The 23,755-nt window shown below is 35.7% G+C and overlaps 1 protein-coding gene and 1 pseudogene across 1 annotated transcript; both read right to left on the bottom strand.

Annotated features, from left to right (window-relative positions):
• Positions 1 to 14,698: 14,698 nt before the first annotated feature.
• On the bottom strand, positions 14,699 to 17,128 carry LOC120152621 (annotated as a pseudogene).
• A 2,747-nt stretch (positions 17,129 to 19,875) lies between these two features.
• Positions 19,876 to 22,984, bottom strand: LOC120152880 (protein WEAK CHLOROPLAST MOVEMENT UNDER BLUE LIGHT 1-like). The gene is made up of 3 exons (XM_039164982.1): positions 22,843 to 22,984; positions 21,832 to 22,499; positions 19,876 to 21,714 (listed from the first exon to the last, which is right to left on the bottom strand). Exons 2-3 carry the CDS (start codon positions 22,240 to 22,242, stop codon positions 19,876 to 19,878), a joined length of 2,250 nt encoding a protein of 749 aa, XP_039020913.1. The 5' UTR covers positions 22,243 to 22,499; positions 22,843 to 22,984.
• Positions 22,985 to 23,755: the final 771 nt, after the last annotated feature.

The raw sequence follows: 23,755 nt of genomic DNA, 5'->3' as shown, positions 1-23,755 counted from the left end.
TGCATATTCACTATCATTGGGGGTATGATTGGAGGAAATATCTCAGGCCTATTCTCTGACTTGTAAGTCCTTACCGCATGCTCCTCTGCTTTGTGTATTGGCTAAGACCTTACCACAGGCCCTTATGCTATCAGCATAAGGTCCTTACCAAGCGTATAGGTGAGTGTATGGTTTAGGGGAACCTACACATTCTGGAGTTCAGATTGGAGTAGTGTTCATGTTTTTATAAAATAAATTTTACTGAAGAATTTGTCTGAATATTTTATACACTGTAAGGATAACACTGGGTTTTTAGTTCATGGTTTAATTTTTAACTTTTTAGATTGTACCAGACAGTAGACTAGCGGGCTTGGCATCAGGAGGATCAATCTCTCCTCACTTTTTTATCACTGTATATTTCTGTATGCCCTTTTTGTTATACTTTGGTGACTTTGGTGACACGTGTTTTTACTATTGTTTTCACCCATCTGTATTATCAATAATTTTGTATATGACGTTGTTATCTCTGTATGTATTACTGTATGGACTTTTATGATGGTTATTTTCGTATTTTACTGTTATTCGTATTTTATTTACTAAAATAGATCTTAAATGCATTTTTAATCTGAAAACGATATCTAAATATGATATGTGACCAACTAGATTTGGGCCTACTATCTAGGCCAGGTCTAGGGGTTACACTTGATGATATCAAAGCTTTCGTTTTTAAACACTCGAACTGTGGATGAGTCCAAATACTATATTTTTAAAAGATATTTTCTAATATTTATAAACATTGTGTCACCTTATTTTTCGAGTTTTAAATGGATTTGGGATTTCTGATGCCATTCTAACTTAGGTTAAATTCTTTTTGTAGAGCATATTAGATCTGATCAGATGAGTGCTCGAGGTCGTAGGATAGGCCATGGTCGGGGTAGTGGGAAAGTGACCCAGTCTTCTGTTTTTTTAGGATTCGACGTTAGCCAAAGATCCTCTTGCTCCGTGTGTTCATCCGTCTAATTTTCGAGATGATCCAGTTACATATGCAAGAGACCTCCCATCACTAAGGGACGAGTATGCTGAGATAGATCAGGGTGCCATAGACAAAGCTATTTATAGTATGTTTCAAAGGGTAGCTAGAGTTCCTACTAATATGTTTGTTGTGGATATATCCACGTCTCTAGTGGCTGTATGAGTGTTTCTATTTGAGGGTTATAGAAGGACCTCCGACAGATGTTAGGTACTGGTTTAATGATACTGAGAGGATTATGGATGAGATAGAGCTGAGGACTGAGAAGAAATTGATTGGCATGAAAGCGATGAGATGGTGGAATTCAATTTCCAAGAGTATCCTGACACCTGACTTAGGATCTTTACAAGGAATGTTTCTAGAGTCACTACATTGGAGAGAGATACTTATAGGAGTGGTATCAAGAGTTTCAGAGTTTGGAGCAGGGTGATGTCTATTATGGATTATGAGATAGAGTTTCAGAGTTTGGAGCAGGGTGATATCTATTATGGATTATGAGATAGAGTTTATCAGACTGAATTGATATGCTCTGGGTTGGGTGGACACTGAGATTGAGCGTTGTTTGAGGTTTGAAAATAGTCTGAGTTATGAGATCAGGGATCAGATTACTACTCATCAGGAGATGAATTTTGATACCTTGGTTGAGATAGCCAAGGCTGCTGATGAGATAGAGTGAGTGGGAATGGAGCATATGAGGGATAGAGATCAAGATAAAGATAGAGACTGATTCAGGGGATCTTCTATTTCTGGAGATGTTTTTGTGCGTCCCAGTAAGAGAGGTAGAGAAGAGTCTTCTCATATAGGTAGTATGAGTTCTATAACTGCACTGTCATCCACTCCGACATATTTAGTTTCTAGTCAGGGTGGTTCTTCTGGAGTACCATCTCTACCCAAGTGTGAGTACTGTGGGAGGCATCATTTTGAAGAGTGTATGAAGAATATGGGTACTTGTTTCATATATGGGTCTAACAACTATTTCTTGAGGGATTGTGCAGAGTTAGCTTTTACCATTCAGACATTAGTTCATATACTCGCTCGTACTCAGAGTACAGTTCAGACTCCAACTGGGGGTCATAAGCAGCAGAGAGTATCTAGGTATGCTAGTAGGGATCGACCTTCTCAGAGTAAGGGTATAGCTCGGATTGAGGCTAGAAAACCTGGGTTGGTATATGCTTCTAGATGTCGACAAGATCACGATGAGCCTGATGCTATTGCAGGTACCATCACTATTTATTCAGTCCCATACTTTGCTTTATCTGATCCTGGTTTTACCAAATCCTTTGTATCGCATTTCTCATTTGACGGTCTTGATATTTCGGTTGAGAATACCTAGAGTTTTATGACAGTTCATATTTCCATAGGTCAACATGTAAAACTCTGTTCTCGCATCTTTCCAGACCAAGTAAATTTCAAGGATAAAATTTCTTTTAAGGAAGGTGAGTTGTCACGCCCCAATTTTGGAGTTAAATTTTTCTTAATTTTATTTTGAGGATTAACTTAAAATTTTGGCAAAATTTAAAGACCAAAATGAAATTTTAGTTAAATTCATACCAAAATTAAAAAGTTTTAAAAGCATAGGGACTCCATGCATAATTTACCCATTTTCTTTATTTAGATGGTTAAACCCCCTATTTTTTCTAGATTTTCCATTTCATGAAATATAACTCACTCTTATCAAACCTTCTCTTTTTGACAAATTTAAGCGAAGAAAATTTAATCATCGATTTGTCGTCGAGCGAAGCTCTATTGTTGACACCGCCCCCACCATCATGTTCATGGTGTAGTTCTAAGTCTAGTGGTGGTTGCCTTGCCACTACCATAAGCATGTAGAGGGGTGAGGTGAATTGAGTTTTCGATGAGTTGATATCAAGCGCTCCGTCGTTCACTGTTGTAAACTGAGGTTGGTAAGTGCCTTAAAATGCTTGAAAATATTTTTATAAATTTTTCTATCGTCGAAAGCCATCGCACGCGACCCCATGTACTAGGTAGGTCCATTGCCTGGTGGACTTCTAGGAGCAGTCCAACTCGATCTGATGACCTGTATTGACTCGTTGACTAGTGTTTGATCCATCTGTCTGATTCGTACTCGTATTCAACTTGACTTGACCCATTTACCTAACTAGCACAAACCTAAACCGGCCAAATCCAAACCAAATCGATCCAGTAGAGTCGAGCCATGTCGTGCCGAGCCAGATTGAGTTGTATTACATCGCACTATACTATTAACTGCACTGCACCGTACTGATGACTGTACTACGCCGTTGACTACCACCGTTGACCAGCGTCAACCGACCATTGAGTTTTTTTCCAAGACCATCTATCTTGAGGTGTTTCGATGTCCTGATTTTAATTTTATGGTCCGTTTTGCAAAATTCTGACTCGAAGGCCTCAAATCAATATTGTTAATCCGAAAATGCTTAGTGTTTTTAGCATTTCTGCTTATTTATTTAGGATTTGATTATTGAATTAATCTGAGATTATATTTGTCGTTAGGATTTTGATATAGTTTTTTTTATTCGTAGATCTAACGTCACCGTCGATAGTGATAAGAAGACCCGAGAGTAGGCTACCATCTCAAACTTCTAAGATGGGTACATGTGTGTTCCTATTTGGTGTTACAGTACTATTTTAAATTATCTATTTGAATTGTTTTGGAAATTTAAATACTCTAACTGTATGACATTTGTTTTATCACATGCTTTGGTTTCATATATTTGATTACCGTATAATTCTGATATGATCTATGGTTACCATATTTCCATAGATGGTTATAAAAATGGTATGTTTTAAGGTTTTATTAAATTAAATTATTGTTTCCACTCAAATTTATGCATATTCACTATTATTGAGGGGTATAATTGGAGACAGTATCTCATGCCTAGTCTCTGACTTGTCAGACCTTACCAAAAGGTCCTATTCTTTGTTCATTGGCTAAGACCTTATCACATGCCCTTATGCTATAAGTATAAGGTCCTTACCGGAAGTATAGGTCGGTGTATAGTTTAGGGGGGAACCTACACATTCTGGAGTTTGGATGGGGGTAGTGTTCGTGTTTTAAATAACATGTTTTTATAAAAACAAATTTTACTGAAGTATTTTTCTTAATATTTTATAAACCATAATGAGCACATCGTGCTTTTTAGCACATGCTTTAATTGTTTAACTTTTCAGATAGTACCAGACAGTAGACTAGCGGGCTTGGCATCAGGAGGACCGATCTCTCAACTTTGTATCACTGTATATTTTTGTATGCCCTTTTTGTTATAATTTGGTGACACGACTTTTTACTATTGTCTTCACACATCTGTATTACCAATTTTTTTTTCAACGCTGTTATTTCTGTATATATTACTGTATGGACTTTTCTGATGATCATTTTCATATTTTTACCGTTATTTCTGTTTTATTTACTAAAAATGGATCTTAAATGCATTTTTAATATGAAAACGATCTTTGAATACGGCATGTGACTGTCTAGGTTCGGCCCTGCCATCTAGGCTAGATTTAGGGGTTATAATAACCTCAACATGGACACATGAAAGCGTCATGAATACGACTAAGCTGGGGAGGTAACTCTAGGTGATAAGCAACAGGTCTGACTCTTTTCAGAATACAATATGGCCCAATAAATCTCGTACTCGACTTACCTTTGCGTCATAATCTCAACACTTTCTTCCACAAAGATACTTTTCGAAAGACATGATCTCTAACCTCAAACTCGATGTCCTTCCTATTATAATCAATATAAAAATTATGTATGTCAGAAGCCTCTCTCAAGCGATCACGAATCAATCTAACAACATCCTCAATCTCTCGAACCAACTCTAGACCCAAAGTCTTCTTATCTCACAACTCAGTCTAACAAATATAAGTACGACATCTACACCCATACAAAGCCTCGTACGGTGCCTTACAAATACTGACCTGATAACTATTATTAAAATTTATAAAAATTTATAGTACACTTTCATTGTAAATTAATTTATTAAAACATATAAATAAGAGATATAAGAAAATAAAATATTTAATTATTTTATTAAATAAAATATATAATTAATTAAATAAAAATAATTAAATGTATAATACTCATGCAACACACGTGACCAAAGAAATTAATTATATTGAACAATAAATTGAACTTTTTGTTCATTCTAGCTCGACCATTTAATCCTAATCATACTTTGAGAGAAGGAGAAATGATGACTCTAGAGAAGAAAGGGACTACCCCTAACAGGTCTAAAACCCATGAGAATATAATAACCTGATCAAATGGTGAAATATACGTTATACATTATAATTTTTGTTATATTTTTTTGGTAATCTATATTGTTTTTATATTTGTTTATTGTGTCCGGTTTACGTTGCATTTTATGTCATATTGAAAACTAATCATATCTACTAAAATAACATTATTTAGTGGTTGATTGGCTCAAAGCAAATCAGAACAGAAGTATTGGCGACAAAAACTTTGACAAAGTGATTGTTGAATTCTTTTCAAAGTCATCTAAAGCGGGGTTTCACCTAATTTTCACCTGTCTCTTAAAGAGGGTAAAGGCTCTTTTTCTAACCAAAATTTAGTGAATCCTATAGTTCAAGGCTCATGCATTGACCATCAAGTTTAGTATCATAAGCTTATTAAAAGATGATTTTATGTTCAATTATTATTAATTTATAAATTATTTAAATTATCAACGATCTTCTAATTTTATTGTTCAAACTGTTACCAGCTTTACTAAATGAATTCCATTGGTAAATATATCTTTATATTTAAATACTACCGCATTTATACAATCGACAAAGAATTCCATCGGTAACGATAACTTATGCTTCACTATTACTGACATTTAAACAATGGACAGTAAATTCCATTAACATTTAAGCTCATCATTTACCCGCATGAATAACATCAGTCTGTATTAAGCTTGTTTTAGAATAAATTCTATTAGTGCATCAAAGACAATGATAACTGTCACGTTATTTCTTTCGTTAACATTTAACGATAGGTGGTTTGATTAAAAATGTTCAAATTGTTAAGTGATATGATTGAAAAAATTGAAAGATCGTAGTCAAAATGAAAAAGGGATAATAATTGAGTGATTATGGGTATAGTTTATCCTAATATTGTTTTGTAAACCTCATCTATTATATAGTACATATGCTTTTTAAAAAATTTTAAAGTACAGTAGTATGTATATTATATCCCATATATATTTTTGGATATTTTAAAAACCATAAACTTTTGTAAGACTGGTTGGTGGCAAAACTTTCTAAATTGCTTAAGTGTGATTTTGTAAGATTGTCTAATAAAAATGTATTCGTTTTTTTATAAATAAACCATAAATATTTTTAGTATTAATATTTTATTTTACTCAAATATTTTTTTATCTTTCTTATGCACTAACATTCTTATTCATGTGTTCAATATTATGGTGGATTCATTTTCATTTTCGTGATTGCATCATCTGAGGCAATGCTGTTCTATTAAAATGTTGATGAGATAGACTTTTAAATTGTTGAAACGTTATTCTCGTTGATTTATCGAAATAGAATGACATCAACTTTTAAAAAATTGAATAAACTATGTTGTTTCATAAAGGAGTCAACCAAGGGCTTTAAATAAAAGGTTACTCCATTCAAATAAAATTGCATTAATGAAAATATCATATATTAAAGTATATTCAAACTCGTAAGTTTTAATATCAAGACAATGTATAATTGACTAGGTATTAAGTTTGAACGTTGTGGGAGTTCTTACCATTCCCCATATGTAATCGACTCCTAAACCTGTATTTTAATGAATCTCTGGTTGAACATGTATCTTAAACTTGTCTTTAAAAAGAAACATTCAATTTTTAAATTTTTTTTATAAGTACTTGATCCTACCTAATCTCAAATCATTAATGACAACTCCGAATTTTATTTCCAAAAATAAAATTTGCAAACAAATCCAAAATTGCACATATTTTCAAAACAATAAAAAATCTTCGAATTTAAAGACCGTTCTGACAACCTTTAAATAAATGTCAAATAATAAAATAGGATTGTATGTAATACTTTTTATCCTTGTATAATTCTAAAATTAAATTATACGTTTGAAATTTATTACTGTGTATTTTATAATTTAAAATGTATTTAATCTACATCAATAATATTTATAAATATTTTTTATACATATATTTTTAATTAGTCGCATCTTATATACGCTTCCCAAACAAGGTGGATGGTGGATGCTGAAACCCCTACCGGTGTTGGTTCTGTCTAAACAAAAGCATACTGATCTAGAATAGACACAACTGGAATTACCTTGTCCACCACTTCACATCAAGAGTGCGAGTGCAAAGACTTCTAGAAGGTAGATATTTATGTAGTAATAAACTTTAGCAAGGTAGATATTTATGCAGTAATAAATTTTAGCCATCCACTATAAGAATATTCTAACCCTTGGATGTCCTGGCCCTAATCTACATACAAGGATACCCGCCATTTATCAAAAACACATAGAGTTTAGTATATTTATTTTTTGAATTATCCTTATGTTATTTGCTTGCATATTTCATTGAAAATAAATTAAGTTCGAAAAAGTACACAAAAACAAACCGATATTAATACGTACCAGTTTCAATAAAAAAAAAGTATAGATTCACAATTGCGATATTACTATCTTGATTGCAATGTTTTCTCCTCACTCAAGAAAACAAAATCTCAGGTCTAACCATAACATTTTTTTGGCATCTTTTGACATGTAATGTAAACAAGAAAAGAACTATAAAGAGTATAAATTCCAATAAAATTTAAATTATATTTATTTTCTTTTAATAGGTGGTCACAAAATCCATTGAAGGTAACCTTGTACAATATCTGACTCTAACGGGTTAAAGTTCCGTGATGCAGGAGCCACGCACGTAAAAAGAATTCAAATATGCCCCTTTTATACATGTATGAACACCGCATGGGTGTGAGAGAAGATATGTAACATCCCAAATCCTGTGTTAATAATTTCATTCTAATCCGAGATGGTTGAGGATAAACCCATTAACATTGTAGGAAATCTTGGTTCACTTTGAATTGATTTGGGCTTGAGTTGGGTCTAATTAGAAATAAAAAAGGTATTTTTGATGTGAAGGCAAAGGAGGTGATTTGTCCATTTTATGATTCAAATGATGAATACCAATTAATGGGCAGGTCACGGCTGAGAAGGAAATAAAGTTGTCTCCTCTTCTCTTTTTCGTCACCCAAACTTGTCTTCTTCCCCCATTCAAACTTCCCTTGTTATATCTTGTATCTTGAACAAAGGTAGTAGTTTTATGGCTTTGCAAGTCTAGCACAAAAATCTCAAGATAATATACGTAATTTTTCATCCCAAGCTTCCATTCGAGCTCTCTAACTCAAGCTTTGGTTATGGTGGTCATATGTGGGGGTTAGTGGTGCTTTAGAAACCCTTGCTAAACAAGCTCGTTTTTAGTAGATTTAAGCTTTAGAAGGTGTCTTTAACTTCTTTATATTATTTTTTGTTTAGTGAAGGAGGTTGGGGAAAACTCTAAAAGTAAGGGCAATGAGAAGCTTGTGCTTGATTGAGTTGTGGTCGTTTTCCAGCAGCTTACGACTAAGGTAACATACATCTAACCCATCTGCTAGACTCAAACCCCGCAATCTACGCCTCGGCATCAACAAGCATAGTCCATATGCTATGAACACAAAGGGAGTCTCGCATGGCTGAAATAACCGGCAAGGCTAATATTCCCTCCAGAGACCCTTAAGTATGGTTGCAACCAGAGTTTTAAAAAACGGTCCGCGACTGCGATTTCGGTCGCGATATAGCAGTTTCGCCGCCGTCCGAGTTACTCGTGACAGCTGCAATAGCGTTCTTGTGCTACGAACTCCTCATTTGGGACCACAACACCTCCTTCACCAACAACCGTTCCCGGAGGCGGCAACATCGTCCCAATCAACATTCACTCAAGACAGTGGCTTCGAACAGTGAGCAATACTTGCTTCTTCCACAAGAGGAAATTTATTTCATCAAGAACCATATTTACCTCTTTGTTGGTGAAGACTTTCGTATTTCTTGAAGAGAACTCCAACGACGCAACAATCGAACTAGTACTATGATCCAGGCGAATCAGATTGATAGACAACGAAAGCTTTTCAGAGACGAAACCCTAGTACACTGACGAATTATACCATCTAACAGTTTAGGAGCTTACTAAACTCAACCATCAAAAGAAATTAAAATACTCTTAAAAGGGTGCACGGTAAAATTTATTTTTGTTTGGACGTTAATCAGGTGAACTGATAAACAATAATACCAAATAATGCACTGAGAAGGGAAAACAATAAACATTAGATTATATTAAAAAAATAATTAATAAAAGTCACATATGAAATTCAATTTTTATATTAGATATTTAGTTACCAATACAACTGATATTTGCTTTTACTGATAAAATAATTGATTGTAATCCTAACAAACAATCGATACTATATTAAAAATATTAACTTATCGACTTTAACCGTTAACAATCTAGACTCAATTAAATGATGAAACATGTGATGTGGATGCTTTAATTTAAAAGCAATACCAGGGAAGGACGACAATAAATATATTGAGGGCAACAAATTAGAGTTTTATTTATTTCCTCAATTATATTAGATTCTTATTTCCTTTGTAGCTTTAATTTTGCTAGTCAAGATCCTATATGTTAAGAATCATTATTTCCATTAGGATTATTTCTTTTGTCAATAAAGGCCTATTAAAGGCTGCTAATATTTAATAAAGAAGACAATCAAATACTCTAATAGAAAACGTTATTCATAGAGTGGTTCTGTCAAGGATGAATATGTTTCTTTAATTAGCCATAAATTCTTTTATGTCTAGACTTGTGACTAGATCCTATGTTAAGGCTTATTACGTCTTGGTGTCAGAGCCAGCTATCATGAGTGACGTAGAGGATTTGACGAAGAAGTTGAAAGCTTTCATGGAACAAATGACTACAAGACAGCGAACATTAGAGGAGCAGATGGTTGGATTATATCATTCGATCCAAAAGACAGCGAAGTATCTAGGGAGATACTGAAGGACTGGACAACACTAAAGGCCAAAAAAGACTTCAAACTCGCAACAGTGGACTATGAAGATGACAAGGTAAGCTTAGCGGCATTTCATCTCTTAGGCGAGGTGCAACTATGGTTTGATCAAATGGAAGAAGATGAGGCATGCATTGATTGGGGTTCAAGGAGTATTGTCATGTGAGGTTTGGGCCATCTATGAGTAATAACCCCTTGGGAAAGCTTGCCAACCTGAAACAGACAGGGATTATAGAAGAATACCAAAGCCAATTTCAATCACAATTGGCTAGGACTTTTGATCCTAAACCGAGACAATAACTAAATCTCTTTACTGCTGGGTTGGTGGATGAACTTAGAACTGATCTTGAGATGCAACAGCCAGGAAACCTAGGAGTTGCAATAAATATGGATCGAGCATTGGAATGTAAACAAAAGGTCTCTTAAAAATTTTCATATAAATTCAACCTGAATTGGACAACATATCAAAACACTGACAGCAGTCCGATCATTCCAACGACTAAGAGCTTTATTGCAAATGGAGGGGGATAAATAATGAAACCAGTGGGAAACATCAATAAAATAAGTTCTTCCACACCTCTTACCAAGAGATTAACATAAATAGAAATGGGGGAAAGAAGGGCTAAGGGGTTGTATTATAATTGTGATAAGTCTTATTCTTTGGGACACAAATGCAAAAGGTTATTTTGGATTGAAGTGTCAGATTATGAAGGTGAGCAAGATAATGATGAGGTGGAAGATCTAGCAACTTCTTTACATGCAATTAGCATGGCTCGTATCACTTCTACTTTGCAATTGATAGCAAAGGTGTCAGGAGTGACAATGCTAGTACTTGTCGATTCGGGCAGTACATACAACTTCTTACACGGTTTGATACCAAGGCTGGGATAGGAAGTATGGGACAAACTTGCAGTGCAAGTTTGTTCGGCTAATGGAGAGCAAGTGCCTAGCGCAAGTATTTGTAAATCAATACAGTTCATGGTTGCGAATGACAACTTTCAAGCTAATTTTTATATCGTACCACTAGAGGGGTTTGATGTGATTTTGGGGGTAAAATGGTTGTGTACTATTCTATGGAAAAGAGATTCTATGGCGAGGGAAATTTCCAGAGGTAGGTCCACGACTTACTCTAATGCAAGGATTAGGACCAATTGTAGTCAAATCGTATCGATACCCACATTTTAAAAAGGTAAGGATTCGTCGTATCTCATGACAATTTCTTCCCCTCAAATTAAAATTCTTGAAATAGTCCGACAATAATCAGAAACTTCTATAGAATTATTACAACCTTCCGTTTTAAAGACGCAAGGTGCACCAAGGCGCAAAAGGTCCCTGAAGCCTAGGCGCAAGGCACAAGGCACAGGAGTGCGCCTTCAATATTATCATGCACTTTAATTTTCTTACCCTATTATTTTCTCAGCTGCCGTTTCACTTTTTGCCAATTTTGAAACAGCTGGATTTACGCAAGTTCCTTCTTTGAGTAACAACTAACAGCTGGTGCCTCGACTGTTTCAATGCAGTTAACCATGATGATTAATGTTATTCCTTAATCCTTTTGTAATTGATACCAATTTGTTTCTATTCCCTATTTTGATAAAGATTCCATCTGAAAAGGTTGAAACTTAGTATTTCATCTCCTCTGTTCTTTGAATTTTTTTTACTTAAACTGATTGTTTATTTTCTTCTAAAGATCTCTCCTCTTTAGTTTCAATACTTTCCACCCCTCTTCTCCCTATCTTCCTTTCCTTTGCTTTTGCTGTGACCCCTCCTCCCACCCCTTCTTACTTAGAACACTTCTCGTTATCTTCCTTTTTGTTTAGAACGAACGAACTCAAGTTGATTATGTTTAATTATGTTTTCTTTCGATTTTCTAGTCCATCTTCTCCTTTATTTTGTTTTTCTGGACCAACTTTCATCAAAGGCACAAAGGCGCGGCGCCTGGTGCCTAAAGCCGGGAGGCACGCGCCTCCGGGAGCCTCTTGTTTATCGCCTCGTCTCAACCCAAGTGGGCGCCATCTTCATTGTCTGGCTGCGCCTTGCGCCTAGGCGCGACCGAGACGCGCCTTTGAAAACCAAGAGTACAACTCCAACAACGAATTACTCAAGGAGAATTGGGGTCAGAATCTATAGTTTTGGACACTGGACAGGTTGTTCTCAATAAGACACCACTTGGGAATCATTTGAATTTTTTACAAAAAAGCTTATCTTGAATTTGAGCTAGGGTGGCAACAGGGCGGGCCGGGGACGTTTTGCATTACCCAATCCGTCCCACACTTACCGGTACGGTTATGAGAATTCCCATTATATGTTTCAAGGATTTTTTTTGTCTTCATATCCTTCCTTTACGGATCCTTGTAGGTTTCTGTTTGTCCCCATGCAAAAAAAATAAACAAACATTTTTTAAATTAATGCAACACCTAAAACTTGTAAGATATATCATATTGTCTTAAATTGGTCTCTATCTATAATATGAAAGTTTCAAACATCAATATTCATCTAACACCCAATGTATATATACAATCTTAATCATTTTCAATCTCAACAAATCAATGTATATTAAATGAGAAAAGATCTAAACTTCAATTTTAATTCATTTGAGATATAAAAATTGCAACACGTAATCTCAATATCTTATCAAATATAATTTTTATTAAAATATATATTAAGCGTATATAGGTAAATGAATATAAATATATTTTTAAAAATTTTGTAAAATATTAGGGATTTCTATGAATATTTTTTGGGGATCCCCCGTTATTAACTCGGGTACGGTTCGATTATCCCCACGGTTCAGATATAGCAATCCCTGTCTCGTCCCCCATTTAAGCTTCGGGGATAAAACTTCCCCATCTCGTCCCTCATTTAAGCTTCAAGGATAAAACTTCCCCCATTCTCATCCCTGTGAGTGAAGATTTCGGTTATTCCCCATCCTGTCGATTCGGATCCCAACGGTTTTCAGTTTTTTTCCCACCCGATTGCCACCCTAATTTGAGCTTGAGGACAAGTTCAACTCCGAGAAGGGGCATATTGATGTGGATGCCTTTATTGAAAAGCAATATCAGGGAAGGAAGGCAATAAATATATTGAGGGCAGCAAATTAGAGTTCTATTTGTTTCCTCTATTACATTAGATTCTTATTTCCTTTATAGCTTTAGTCTTGCTAGTCAAGATCCTATATGTTAGGGATCTTTATTTCCATTAGGATTATTTCTTTTGTCACTAGAGGTCTATTAAAGGCTGTTAATATTGAATAAAGAGGACAATCAATTATTCTATTAGAAAACATTATTCATTCAGGGGTTCTGTCAAGGACGAATCTGTTTCTTTGATTAAACATTGGTCAGAGTGGAAATTCTTTTACGTCTAGACCACCGACTAGATCCTACGCTAAGGCTCATAACAAGATGATAATTACTCTCTCTTACACTTGTGTTCAATATGAGCTATTAATATTACTCTCTTACACTTGTGTTCAATGTGAGCTATTAATATTTTTTTTTTTGAAAGAGTTTGATTTTGTACATAATAGACGAGTCTAATACAAAATCGGATACAAACATAGACCTCATTAAAAAACCTCCCTAAACCTAAATGGAGGAAAAAGAGAATCCAAGCTCGTATCAGAATTTACACACCACAAGTTATTAACCGCATGCAATATGCAAAAAACGAAGTAATTACAATCCGTCCAAAACTATGGAACAATAGCAGCACGGACCTTACCTCAGAAATAGCATCACAAACCCTGCTAACTCTTACGAAACACCCAACTAATGGGCAACGACACACACCACCCAGCTCCCCAAAACATAGCAAACGATATAGAAAATAAGGCAGAAATGCCAAAGCATTCCGACACCACAGGAGCAGCATCTCCTAACAGCACCAAAACAGCAACGGCTGAGCTGCTTCTATCTCAACCAACGACTGCAACATTCTATACTGCGATAAGCACCACTCAAAACCTTGGACTCATATCTAGCCAAACAGCAAACGAAACTTAGCATCACACCACCCCTTCAATGAAGCAAGAATCTTGACGAATAAGCGAAGCCTTGGAAGGAACATATTTGAGCTGGGAAATAGCCTCCATACATCAGCAAGGAATCGAAGACAACAGATTTTATAACTCGCCCCCACAAATCCAGGGAAATAGAGTAACCGTGAAAATAGATGCAAAGTAAGAAGAAACAAAACCGTAGCATCCTAACACAGTTGGAACATCATACTTACGGAAAAGCCTTGAACAGGCGGAACCAACTAAGAACAGAAAGCAAAACTCTCCAGGAAATATAGCACCAACAGAACCTTAGCAAGACTCAGAGAAATACCATCAGATAACCCCACGACAAATAGCTTCCGGGTTCCGAACAAAATCAGTCACACCTGGAACCAACATCGGCCATAAAAAATGTGCCCATAGCCCCTATAGGAGTGTTTATGTTTGTAGAGATAGAACAGTAGGGAGCAAACAAAGAAAAATAGAAAAATCCTATTACTTGATAGAGAGTTACCTAGAATTTAGGATATACGCACATTAAACCTTAGACCACTTACAAGTCGAGCAATTCAACATAACCCATTATAATCTTTTAAGAAATTGATTTTCGAGAATCTACGGAATGACTTTTCATTGATGGCTTTTAATTTCTAAAATGTCATCTGATATCATAAATATGAAATATTACAAAAAATATACGAACAAAATTCAAAAGATCCTTAAAACATAGTGGTATAAAATGGGTAGACAAGTTCACAGTATTATCCTCATGAACTCGTCTATTCCGTCGAGAATGCTTGAGAATGAAGCTATCTGCATATAGAGGATAGTTTTTTTCTGATCAGACCCTTGATGCATTTCCAGTATGAAAAATCAACTAGTTCTCCATCTTTTGAACTATGAACAAACATCTTGAGCCTATAAACTCAGGATGGTAACCAACCTGTAAGCCAAATATGAGAAGTGTTCATCATTTACTTGATCAAGTCGGTCAAACAGGACATGATACCATTTAACTTGTGCAAATCACAAACAAAATTTAGTTACTTATGAGCAACTGAGCAAATCTAACAAAGAATTTTGGGCAACAATATCAAGTTCTATCACCTTGATAAAACTATAATCATGTACAAAATTAGTTGCAAAATGTATTTCCTACCAGGGTTTTTGTATGTTTATGGGGCAAAGAACTTAATCAATAATGAGATGGGAAATTCAATTCAACATTGAATAGGTTGCCCCCCACTACATAATAATGATAAAAACAATAGCAATTGCATATTTTAACATTTTTTATCAAAAGAAAAGTAATGAATAAGATATATCCCCATAACAAATCGACCCTAGAGTTGCTACAAATGAGAACCTAGCATGAGTTGATCTGGTTGAGTTCATAGCACCACATGATCACTCATAACCATAGTATTGAAACTCATAGATAGCATGATCGTATCAAGAAAGGAGAATCCCAAAGTCAAGGAGGATATACAATTACAAAAACCATTTCTTCTGGTTGAGTTCATAGCACCACATGATCACTCATAACCATAGTATTGAAACTCATAGATAGCATGATCGTATCAAGAAATGAGAATCCCAAAGTCAAGGAGGATATACAATTACAAAAACCATTTCTTAAGGCGATGAACCTCCATACATGTAAATGAGACAGGAAAACTAAAAGACCAAAAGAGTGGAGAAAACTAGAACGCTTTACCAGTAGAAATTAGAAAGCTTCAATATCAAAAATAGAAATTACAATGATTGATTAACCTATAAGCTTTCTAACTAAACCTAGGAAAGAACAGAGCTACACGTTAACAAGGCAAAAAAGGAGACGAATGATATGGAGGCGTTGGAGGTTCGAATGGAAAATATTGCCATCAGTATCACGGCAGATTCTAAGCCTCCCAAAGATCTCTAGTCTGAATTGAAATCCTACAGGGTAGCAACTTATACTACCAGGTAGGACTCCCACCTAAGTTTCTAAAAGCATGTCCCTTCACTCCTTCAGTTTTACTGCACAGACTAGATTTGAGCCCAAGCTTAGTAGCTTATGCATCGAAGCGTAGTTCTTCTCAAACATTTTCTCACAAAGTATATCTGAAATTAAACACACACACACATATATATATATATGTATGTATTGGAATGTCAAGAAGAATTTTAGTGTTTAAATTTATATTTATGCAACTTGATTTGGTCTAGTCCTTTCAGGACATTTGAACAAGATTAAAATGTGCATCTAAGATCAACAAAGAGAAAAAAGTTCTCCAAAAATCTTAGAAAGAAATATCAGTATAACTTATTTAAATTGGTTAGTTCAGACTTGTAATTATTCATAAATTCCCGTGGTCAGAAACCAGAAAAAGCTAAAGAAACATACAGTAATGTAATCAATTCCACATCCTATTTTCTTCTCGGCCTCCGGATGGTAAGGAAGCAACCTCTCAAGAATAGTTGTCTCGTGCTCTAGACTCAATCTATCTCCACTTCCATATCTGTAATAAATTTACAAAACTAACAATAAAAAAGTGTTTATAAAATTAAAAATTAGAAAAAAATGCAGGAAAATATAATTACTTACTTTCCAGAATGAATAATCATTCTAACGAATCCAACGAGAGGAACGGTGTCCTCTAAAATCTTGTCTTCCCAATCAGTCCATTCACCTCTACTTCTTTTTCCCTCACTACCCTCCTCTTCTTCCGAAATTCCACCACTGTCCTTCGCCGGCACTATACTTGTCTTCCTCATCAAATCAGCACCTTGAGATTCCCGGCTTCCGAATCTCCCGCCTTCGGGGCCGGCGGTCAGCGCGCAAAATCGAACGCGGTGCGACGTCGTTTGATGCAACGGAGAAGATAAGATGACGGAGGAGGAAGAGAAAGTGATGGGGATAAAGGTATGGTAAAAGTTGGGCTTCAGAAGTGTAGCCATAACGAGTTAAACTGAGTGAGTTATTGAAGCAGTTGAAAGAATCGGAAGAGTTAACGGTCGCATTACTGTTTTGCCATTGGAAAGATTATCTTAGCTGATAAAAAAAAAAGGTGAGAAGAACACAAGACCGCCTATTTGTCCAGCTAGGCGCTTTTTATTTAGGGTAAACTAAACAAATGGTCACTAATAATTAAGTGTGTTTTTTTTCTCTCTATTAACATTTTAAAAGTAACAAATTATTCATTAAAATTATCGATTTACAATAAATCAGTCGGTTGTCATTAATCTCCATTATTATAGTAACAAAATACTGACTTAACACGTTAAACCTGCCGACTTAGCAACTCCAGCTAGAAGAAAATCAAAGGACTCAATGGCCAGAGTGGCAAGCACTTTTTACGGTAAAGAAAACAAAGAAGGATATGATGCAAGCATTATTAACGCAATCAAAGACATTGGAAATAAAAGAGGCACCTGAGTTACAAGGGAGTATTGCGGAAAGGTGATGTAGCTGCACAAAAGTTGAACTCCGACTCTACAAAACACGTAAAACATTCGAGCAAATACATTTAAGTATTTGTAGTGCATGCTATCACCATCCACGACAAAATGATGTAAATAAAGAACTTGAAAGAAAATAGGGATAGAAAATAGCTAAAGGATTGAACTGATTCATATTTTGTTATGAGGCAGTCATTATTATATTCGAGAATCCATCTAAGTAGAAAGTAATGAATACCTGAAATAATGCAAAATGAATCAAGTGAAGAACTAATTGGGTTCGACCAAACCAAAAGTATCTGTCAACTTGTACAAGAGGCCTTCCCTGGAAGAAGAGTGCCCAAAAGAAATATTGCTTACAATGACAGGAATTAGGGATGCCCAAAAGAGTGCTTGTCACCCTGGAAAAAGCATGTATGTTATATTAGCAAACAGAATTCAGCAATAACCGGAGATGATCATTTCTGCCAATGGAGTATCAGAGAACATATCCGAGATTGCCTCTAAGAAGAAGAAGACCATGTCTGTATTCCTTTACTGTAATAACGGTTGTTAATGATGATTGACCAATTGTTATAAATCAATAATGTTAGTGATCAATTTATGTAGTTTACCCTTTTATTGGTTCATATCAGAGTCGGCTATTACTGGGATTTACTTTTATAATTGAGACTCCTAATTTTTTAATCCCACTTTTTTAACTTTATAATTGAGGTCCTTAAGTTTTTTCAATATCACTTCTACCTTTTCTAACTTTGTAATTGAGGGGCATAATTTTTTAATCCTGCTTTTTAACTTTATAATTGAGACCTTAAGTTTTTATAATCTCACTTTCTACCTTTACAATTGAGGCCCCTAAGATTTTTCAATTTCAATTTCTATCTTTATAATTGCGGACCCTGATTTTTAATCTCGCATTTTTTTTAATTTTATAATTGAAGCTCTTAAAATTTTCAATCTCGCTTTCTACATTTATAATTGAGGCCCATAAGTTTTTTCAATATCAATTATACATTTATATTTGAGGCGCCTAGTTTTTTTTCGATCTCAATTTCTACTTTTATAATTAAGACTTCTAATTTTTTTTATTATAAATTTCATAAAATTCTCCATTTCTCATCTCTTTTGTTAGTTCGTTTAATTTTGAACTAAATCTAATTATATTTGTCTCTTTTTTTACAAATCTTATTTTTCAATTTACCAAATATTCTTTATCTCTTAGTCTTCTCCAATCTGAATGTAACGATAATATTTATTTTATATTTCTTAATTTATTATTCAAAATCAAGCTCCATATCATAATTCATACTCACATTCGATTTTTTTTATTCTTTTATTTGTATTCATGTGTTTTCTTAACAAAACAATGAACCTAATGTTAAAAAAAGTTTAATCATTTTTCTATGATATTAAATTAATTGTTTAAAGTAATAGAATATATTTTTCTTATATAAGTGCCTATTTTTGAGTTTTCGCTCATGGCCTTGAACATGTTCGAGACGACTCTGGTTTAGATAATGAATTTTTGCCACTCAATTAGATTTATTTAATTTTAGTAAATTCAAAATATATTTCAAGATAAATAATTTAATTTATATTTTTTTGGTGTAACCACTGGTATCTGATCTATTGATCAACTAATCCGGATCGGATACCGCAGAGGCTAGGGTGACTCTCCCAACCCAGTTTGCTCCATTTACAATGGTCAGGATTTGAACTCCTGACTTTGCTTAAGGGAACTAGTGCCTCATCACACTAGACTAAATGGTTATTAGTATAATTTAATTAATATATTTGAAGTTTATAATTCAACTTTATATTTTATATAACCTTTGTTAGTTTAAAGATAAGGTCATTCATAATCATATGAAGTTTATGTTTTTGGCAATGATATGGGAATTAGCAAAAATTGATTTTGAGTAGTCAGATTAGTCATCTAACCAGATGATTAATAATTCGATTATTAAAAAAAATTGTGAATTTTTTGAATTAAAAATAAATATTAATTTTTGTGCAATTTCTGGATTTTTTTAAATCTAAATTTAATTATTTTCAAGTCATAAAATTTTACAGGGTGCACTTTATGATTTTATAAAATAATTAAATAATTTTTTTAACTGAAATGAATTTACTCAACTCGATTTTACTGTTTACAAATTTAATCCACTAACTCGAAAATTTTCATTTATCCCCTACGCAAAACCCTCTCCAGAAAGCAAAAACATGAATAATGATTGGAATTGACACTCTGTGAGTAAAAAATTGTCGAGTGTTATGGAACAAGCCACAGTTAAAAAAACAGAGGTAAAATCACAGCAACAATGATGACATCGGACTCCATTCAGCACTTACTATGCGAACCTGGCTTAGGTGACTTCTTTTTGGAGAAAAACATGAAAATCTTTGGGAATAATGCCCTTTTCTTTTTCTTTCCAACCTTTGCTTCTGAGGACGGTTGTTCAGTTTCTGTTTTGTTCACATCGACTTGTGCCCTTGGGCAGTCTATAGAACTGTCTGGAGCAGAAAGGAGAGGTTCAGAGTCATCATTTTCTTGCTTTTCGTCTACACTTGCCATCGGAAAGTTTCCTCCGCTACTCGATCCCGATGCCTTTCTATGCTTCCCGTGTTCAGTCCTCCACTTTCTCAAGTCCTGTTCTGTAGCTAACTTACCTTTCCTAGCTTTCTCAGCCTTCTCCATGGCAAATCTTAGTGATTCCTTTCTTTCAGCCATCTCTCGCTTTACTTCTTCAAGCCTTTTCTTGCTTCTCGACTCCGATTGCTTAGCTTGCTTAATCTGAGAAATGAAAGCTTCCACTCTCAAGGTAGCCTGTTCCTCTGCTTCATGTGCACGTCTACTGAGCTCATAGTAATCATCTATGGAAAGGATAACATCAGCTGCAGGTGAATCAACATTATCGGTGCTTCGAGCTGATTCACTCTGCCGCAATGCTTTGATGGCAGCTAAAGCAAACTTCTGTGAACCCTTGGCAGCCTGCATCTCCTTTTGAGCTGCATCTAATCTACTATACATGGTACTTGCAGCAGCCTGTGCTTGCTCCGCTTCTTCCTTTTCTTTGCACAGCTCTTCACGTACCGTTTGAGCAAGTGACTTGGCCTCATCAGCCTGTTGTGCTGCTTTCTGAAGTTGTTCCGGAAGCTCCTCCATTTTCTCTCTGGTCTCTTTTTCCTTTGCCTGGACCTCGGCTATTTCCGAGCGACACTTGTCCAGTTCAGCTTCCAGAGAAGCAACAACAACAGATGCCATTCCTTCTTTTTGCTCAAGGGTGGCAAGAGCAGACTTTTCCTTTTCAAGCTCTGATTTTAATGAACCAGCAGTCACCTTCAAAGAATCCACTTCTGTGGTCGCTTTCTCGATTTTGAGCTTCACCTCTTCAAGTTCCTTCTTCGCCGCGTCAACTGCATCTAGTATATCATAGTGTGAGTCTCCATCTGTTTCCCTTTTATGTTTGTTTTCCATATAATCAGCTAATTCTTCTATTAAATCAACTACCAAAGCTGAAGCGTTGTCTAGCTTTAATTTCAAATCCTTGGTTGACTGGATTTGCCGATTGAGACTCTGGAGCTCCTCTTCGGCCTGCTTTACTTCCTTCTCCCAATAGAAAGTATCTTGCTCTCTGGCCATGACTGCTCCAATCTTCTTATCTTCCGCCTCCAAATGGGCAGCACGTGCAGAATCCAAGGCCTCCTTTGTGGCGATCAGCTCAATACTCAAATTTTCCACCGTCTTCTCAACCTCTTTTGAAGCAGAATCTGTCTCTTCAGCTTTCTGAACTGCAATATCTCTCTCTGTGATCAAAGAAGTATACTCTTTTCTTAGTGTTTCCAACTCTTCGTTGACGGATTTCAGCTCCGAAACTGCATACGCATGCCTGGCTTTAGCGACTTCAAGCTGTGCCTTTGCCGCAACACTAGCCTCATCAGCAATCCCTTGTTCTATCTCCTGAACCCTGAGCTTGGCCAGTTCTGAGTCTTGTTTAGCTTGATTCTCTTCAGTTTGAGCTTTGTAGAGGCTTAGCTTGAGCTCTTCTATCTGTCTCTTTGTGCTCTCTAACTCTTTTAACACTTGCACCTTTGCCTCTTCAACATGTTCTAATTGTTTCTTGTATTCAGGTATTTCCTGTTGCATTTTATCGAGGTGTCGTTGTACGAACTTGCGTCTCTATAGTTAGACAAGAGGAAACAATTATAACGGTCAGTAAAATTGGAAGAAAATCATCATAAACAGCAATCACTGCTCATGAAAAGTATAACCATACTTTAAAATTAATTGATATACCTCCACAGCTTGCTTTCTATGAGCTTTCCAATCAGCAACCTCTCCAAACTTGGAAACAGCTTGTTTAACTGAATCGAAAGGTGCAGCTGTATCGATATGAATTCTGCTTGGATCAATTCGCTTCCAGAGTTTAGAACCATCAGATCTTGGGGATTCATCAGTAGAACTGATAATTTTTAGACGACTTAGGCTATGATTATCCATTTGAGCTACATGAACGCCATTTTCGGCATCTCCTGCCTTTGAATAATGGACCTTGGGGGAGGAGGAAATATTGCCACCAATCAGATCCCGAGAACTGCTAACAGAAGCAGCATCTTGATCCTGCATTCTGTCCAAAGTATCTTGTGAGGATCCAGCTGCAACAGTGGCGATCGTAAGATGGGGCTGAGTCAAACCGTTGGGTGGCATCACATGGTTATTACTTTGGGATTCAAAGGAAGCAGAATGAACATTTTCAGATTGCTTTCCATCAGAAACCCAGTTTCTAGATCCAAAAAAATCCCCGTTGATATCTACTGGGGGTAAAGAAATCTCAGTAGAAGATGCTAAATGTCCATTTTCAGAATCTCCAGTCTTTGGATTGGAAGCAGTAGGAAGAGCACTTCCGTCCTCGACATGAATATGTGAAATGCCAACAAAATCAGTCTTTTGAGATATCTGTTCATCTGAACCATCATGTATTCCCCAAGTCTTAGAATCTTCCATCAGTCTACCCTGATTATCTTTCTCATTTTGATTAAAAGCAAACCCGTTGACATCTCCAAGGGGTACAGAAATCTCAGCAGGAGATGCTAAATGGCCATTTTCAAAATCTCCAATCTTTGGATTGGAAGCAGCAGGAAGAGTGCTTCCGTCCTCGACATGAATATGCGAAATGCTAACAGAACTAGTCTTTTGAGATATTTTTTCATCTGAAACTTCATGTATTCCCCGGGTCTTAGAATCTTCCATCAATCTATCCTGATTATCTTTCTCAGTTTGATCAACAGCAAACCCGTTGACATCTACAGGGGGTAAAGAAATCTCAACAGGAGATGCTAGATGGCCATTTTCGAAATTTCCCATCTTTGGATTGGAAGTAGTAGGAAGAGCAGTTCCGTCCTCGACATGAATATGTGAAATGCCAACAAAATCAGTCTTTTGAGATATCTGTTCATCTGAATCTTCATGTATTCCCCGAGTCTTACAAAATTCCATCAGTCTACCTTGGTTATCTTTCTCAGTTTGACCAGCACCAACCCCAACCCCAACCCCATTGACATCTATAGGGGGTAAAGAAATCTCAGCAGGAGATGCTAAATGGCTGTTTTCAAAATCTCCCATCTTTGGACTGGAAGTAGTAGGAAGAGCACTTCCATCGTCAAGATAACTATGCGAAATGCCAACAGAACCAGTCTTCTGAGATATCTGTTCATATGAACCATCACGACTCTTAGAATCTTCCGTCTGTGTACCCTGATTATCTTTCTCACTTTGATCAAAAGTAACCCCGTTGACATCTACAAGGGGTAAAGAAATCTCACTTGGAGAAGCTAAATGGCCATTTTCAAAATCTTCAATCCTGGGATTGAAAGTAGTAGGAAGAGCATTTCCGTCGTCGACATGAATATGCGAAATGCCAACAGAACCAGTCTTTTGAGATATTTGTTCATCTGAACCTTCATGCATTTCTCGAATATTAGAATCTTCCATCAGTCTACCCTGATTATCTTTCTCAGTTTGATAAACTTCAGGTGATAAAGTTGATGTTGCACTATTGGTTATATGTTCTTCTCGTAACTTAATTGAGTCGTCAGATGCATTTTGTAAAGAGTTTTCCATTACCAACAAATAATTATCGGGTTGGTCTGTTCCATTACTAGTTGAAACTTTTGGAACTTCATCAGAAGCATGGATGCTTGATGATAAAGACGATTCCGAC

This window comes from Hibiscus syriacus, unplaced genomic scaffold, assembly GCF_006381635.1.
Source record: "Hibiscus syriacus cultivar Baekdansim isolate YM2019G1 unplaced genomic scaffold, ASM638163v2 tig00111095_pilon, whole genome shotgun sequence".
Taxonomy (NCBI): domain Eukaryota; kingdom Viridiplantae; phylum Streptophyta; class Magnoliopsida; order Malvales; family Malvaceae; genus Hibiscus; species Hibiscus syriacus.
This window is presented reverse-complemented; position numbering and strand designations above follow the sequence as displayed.

Bases quoted from the DNA above. Each gene is read 5' to 3' on its own strand.
- LOC120152880 (XM_039164982.1), bottom strand. From the start codon at position 22,242: ATGCCACCCAACGGTTTGACTCAGCCCCATCTTACGATCGCCACTGTT. The intron at 21,715-21,831 runs GTATATCAATTA...GTCTAACTATAG, and splicing joins ATAGAAAGCAAGCTGTGGAG to AGACGCAAGTTCGTACAACG.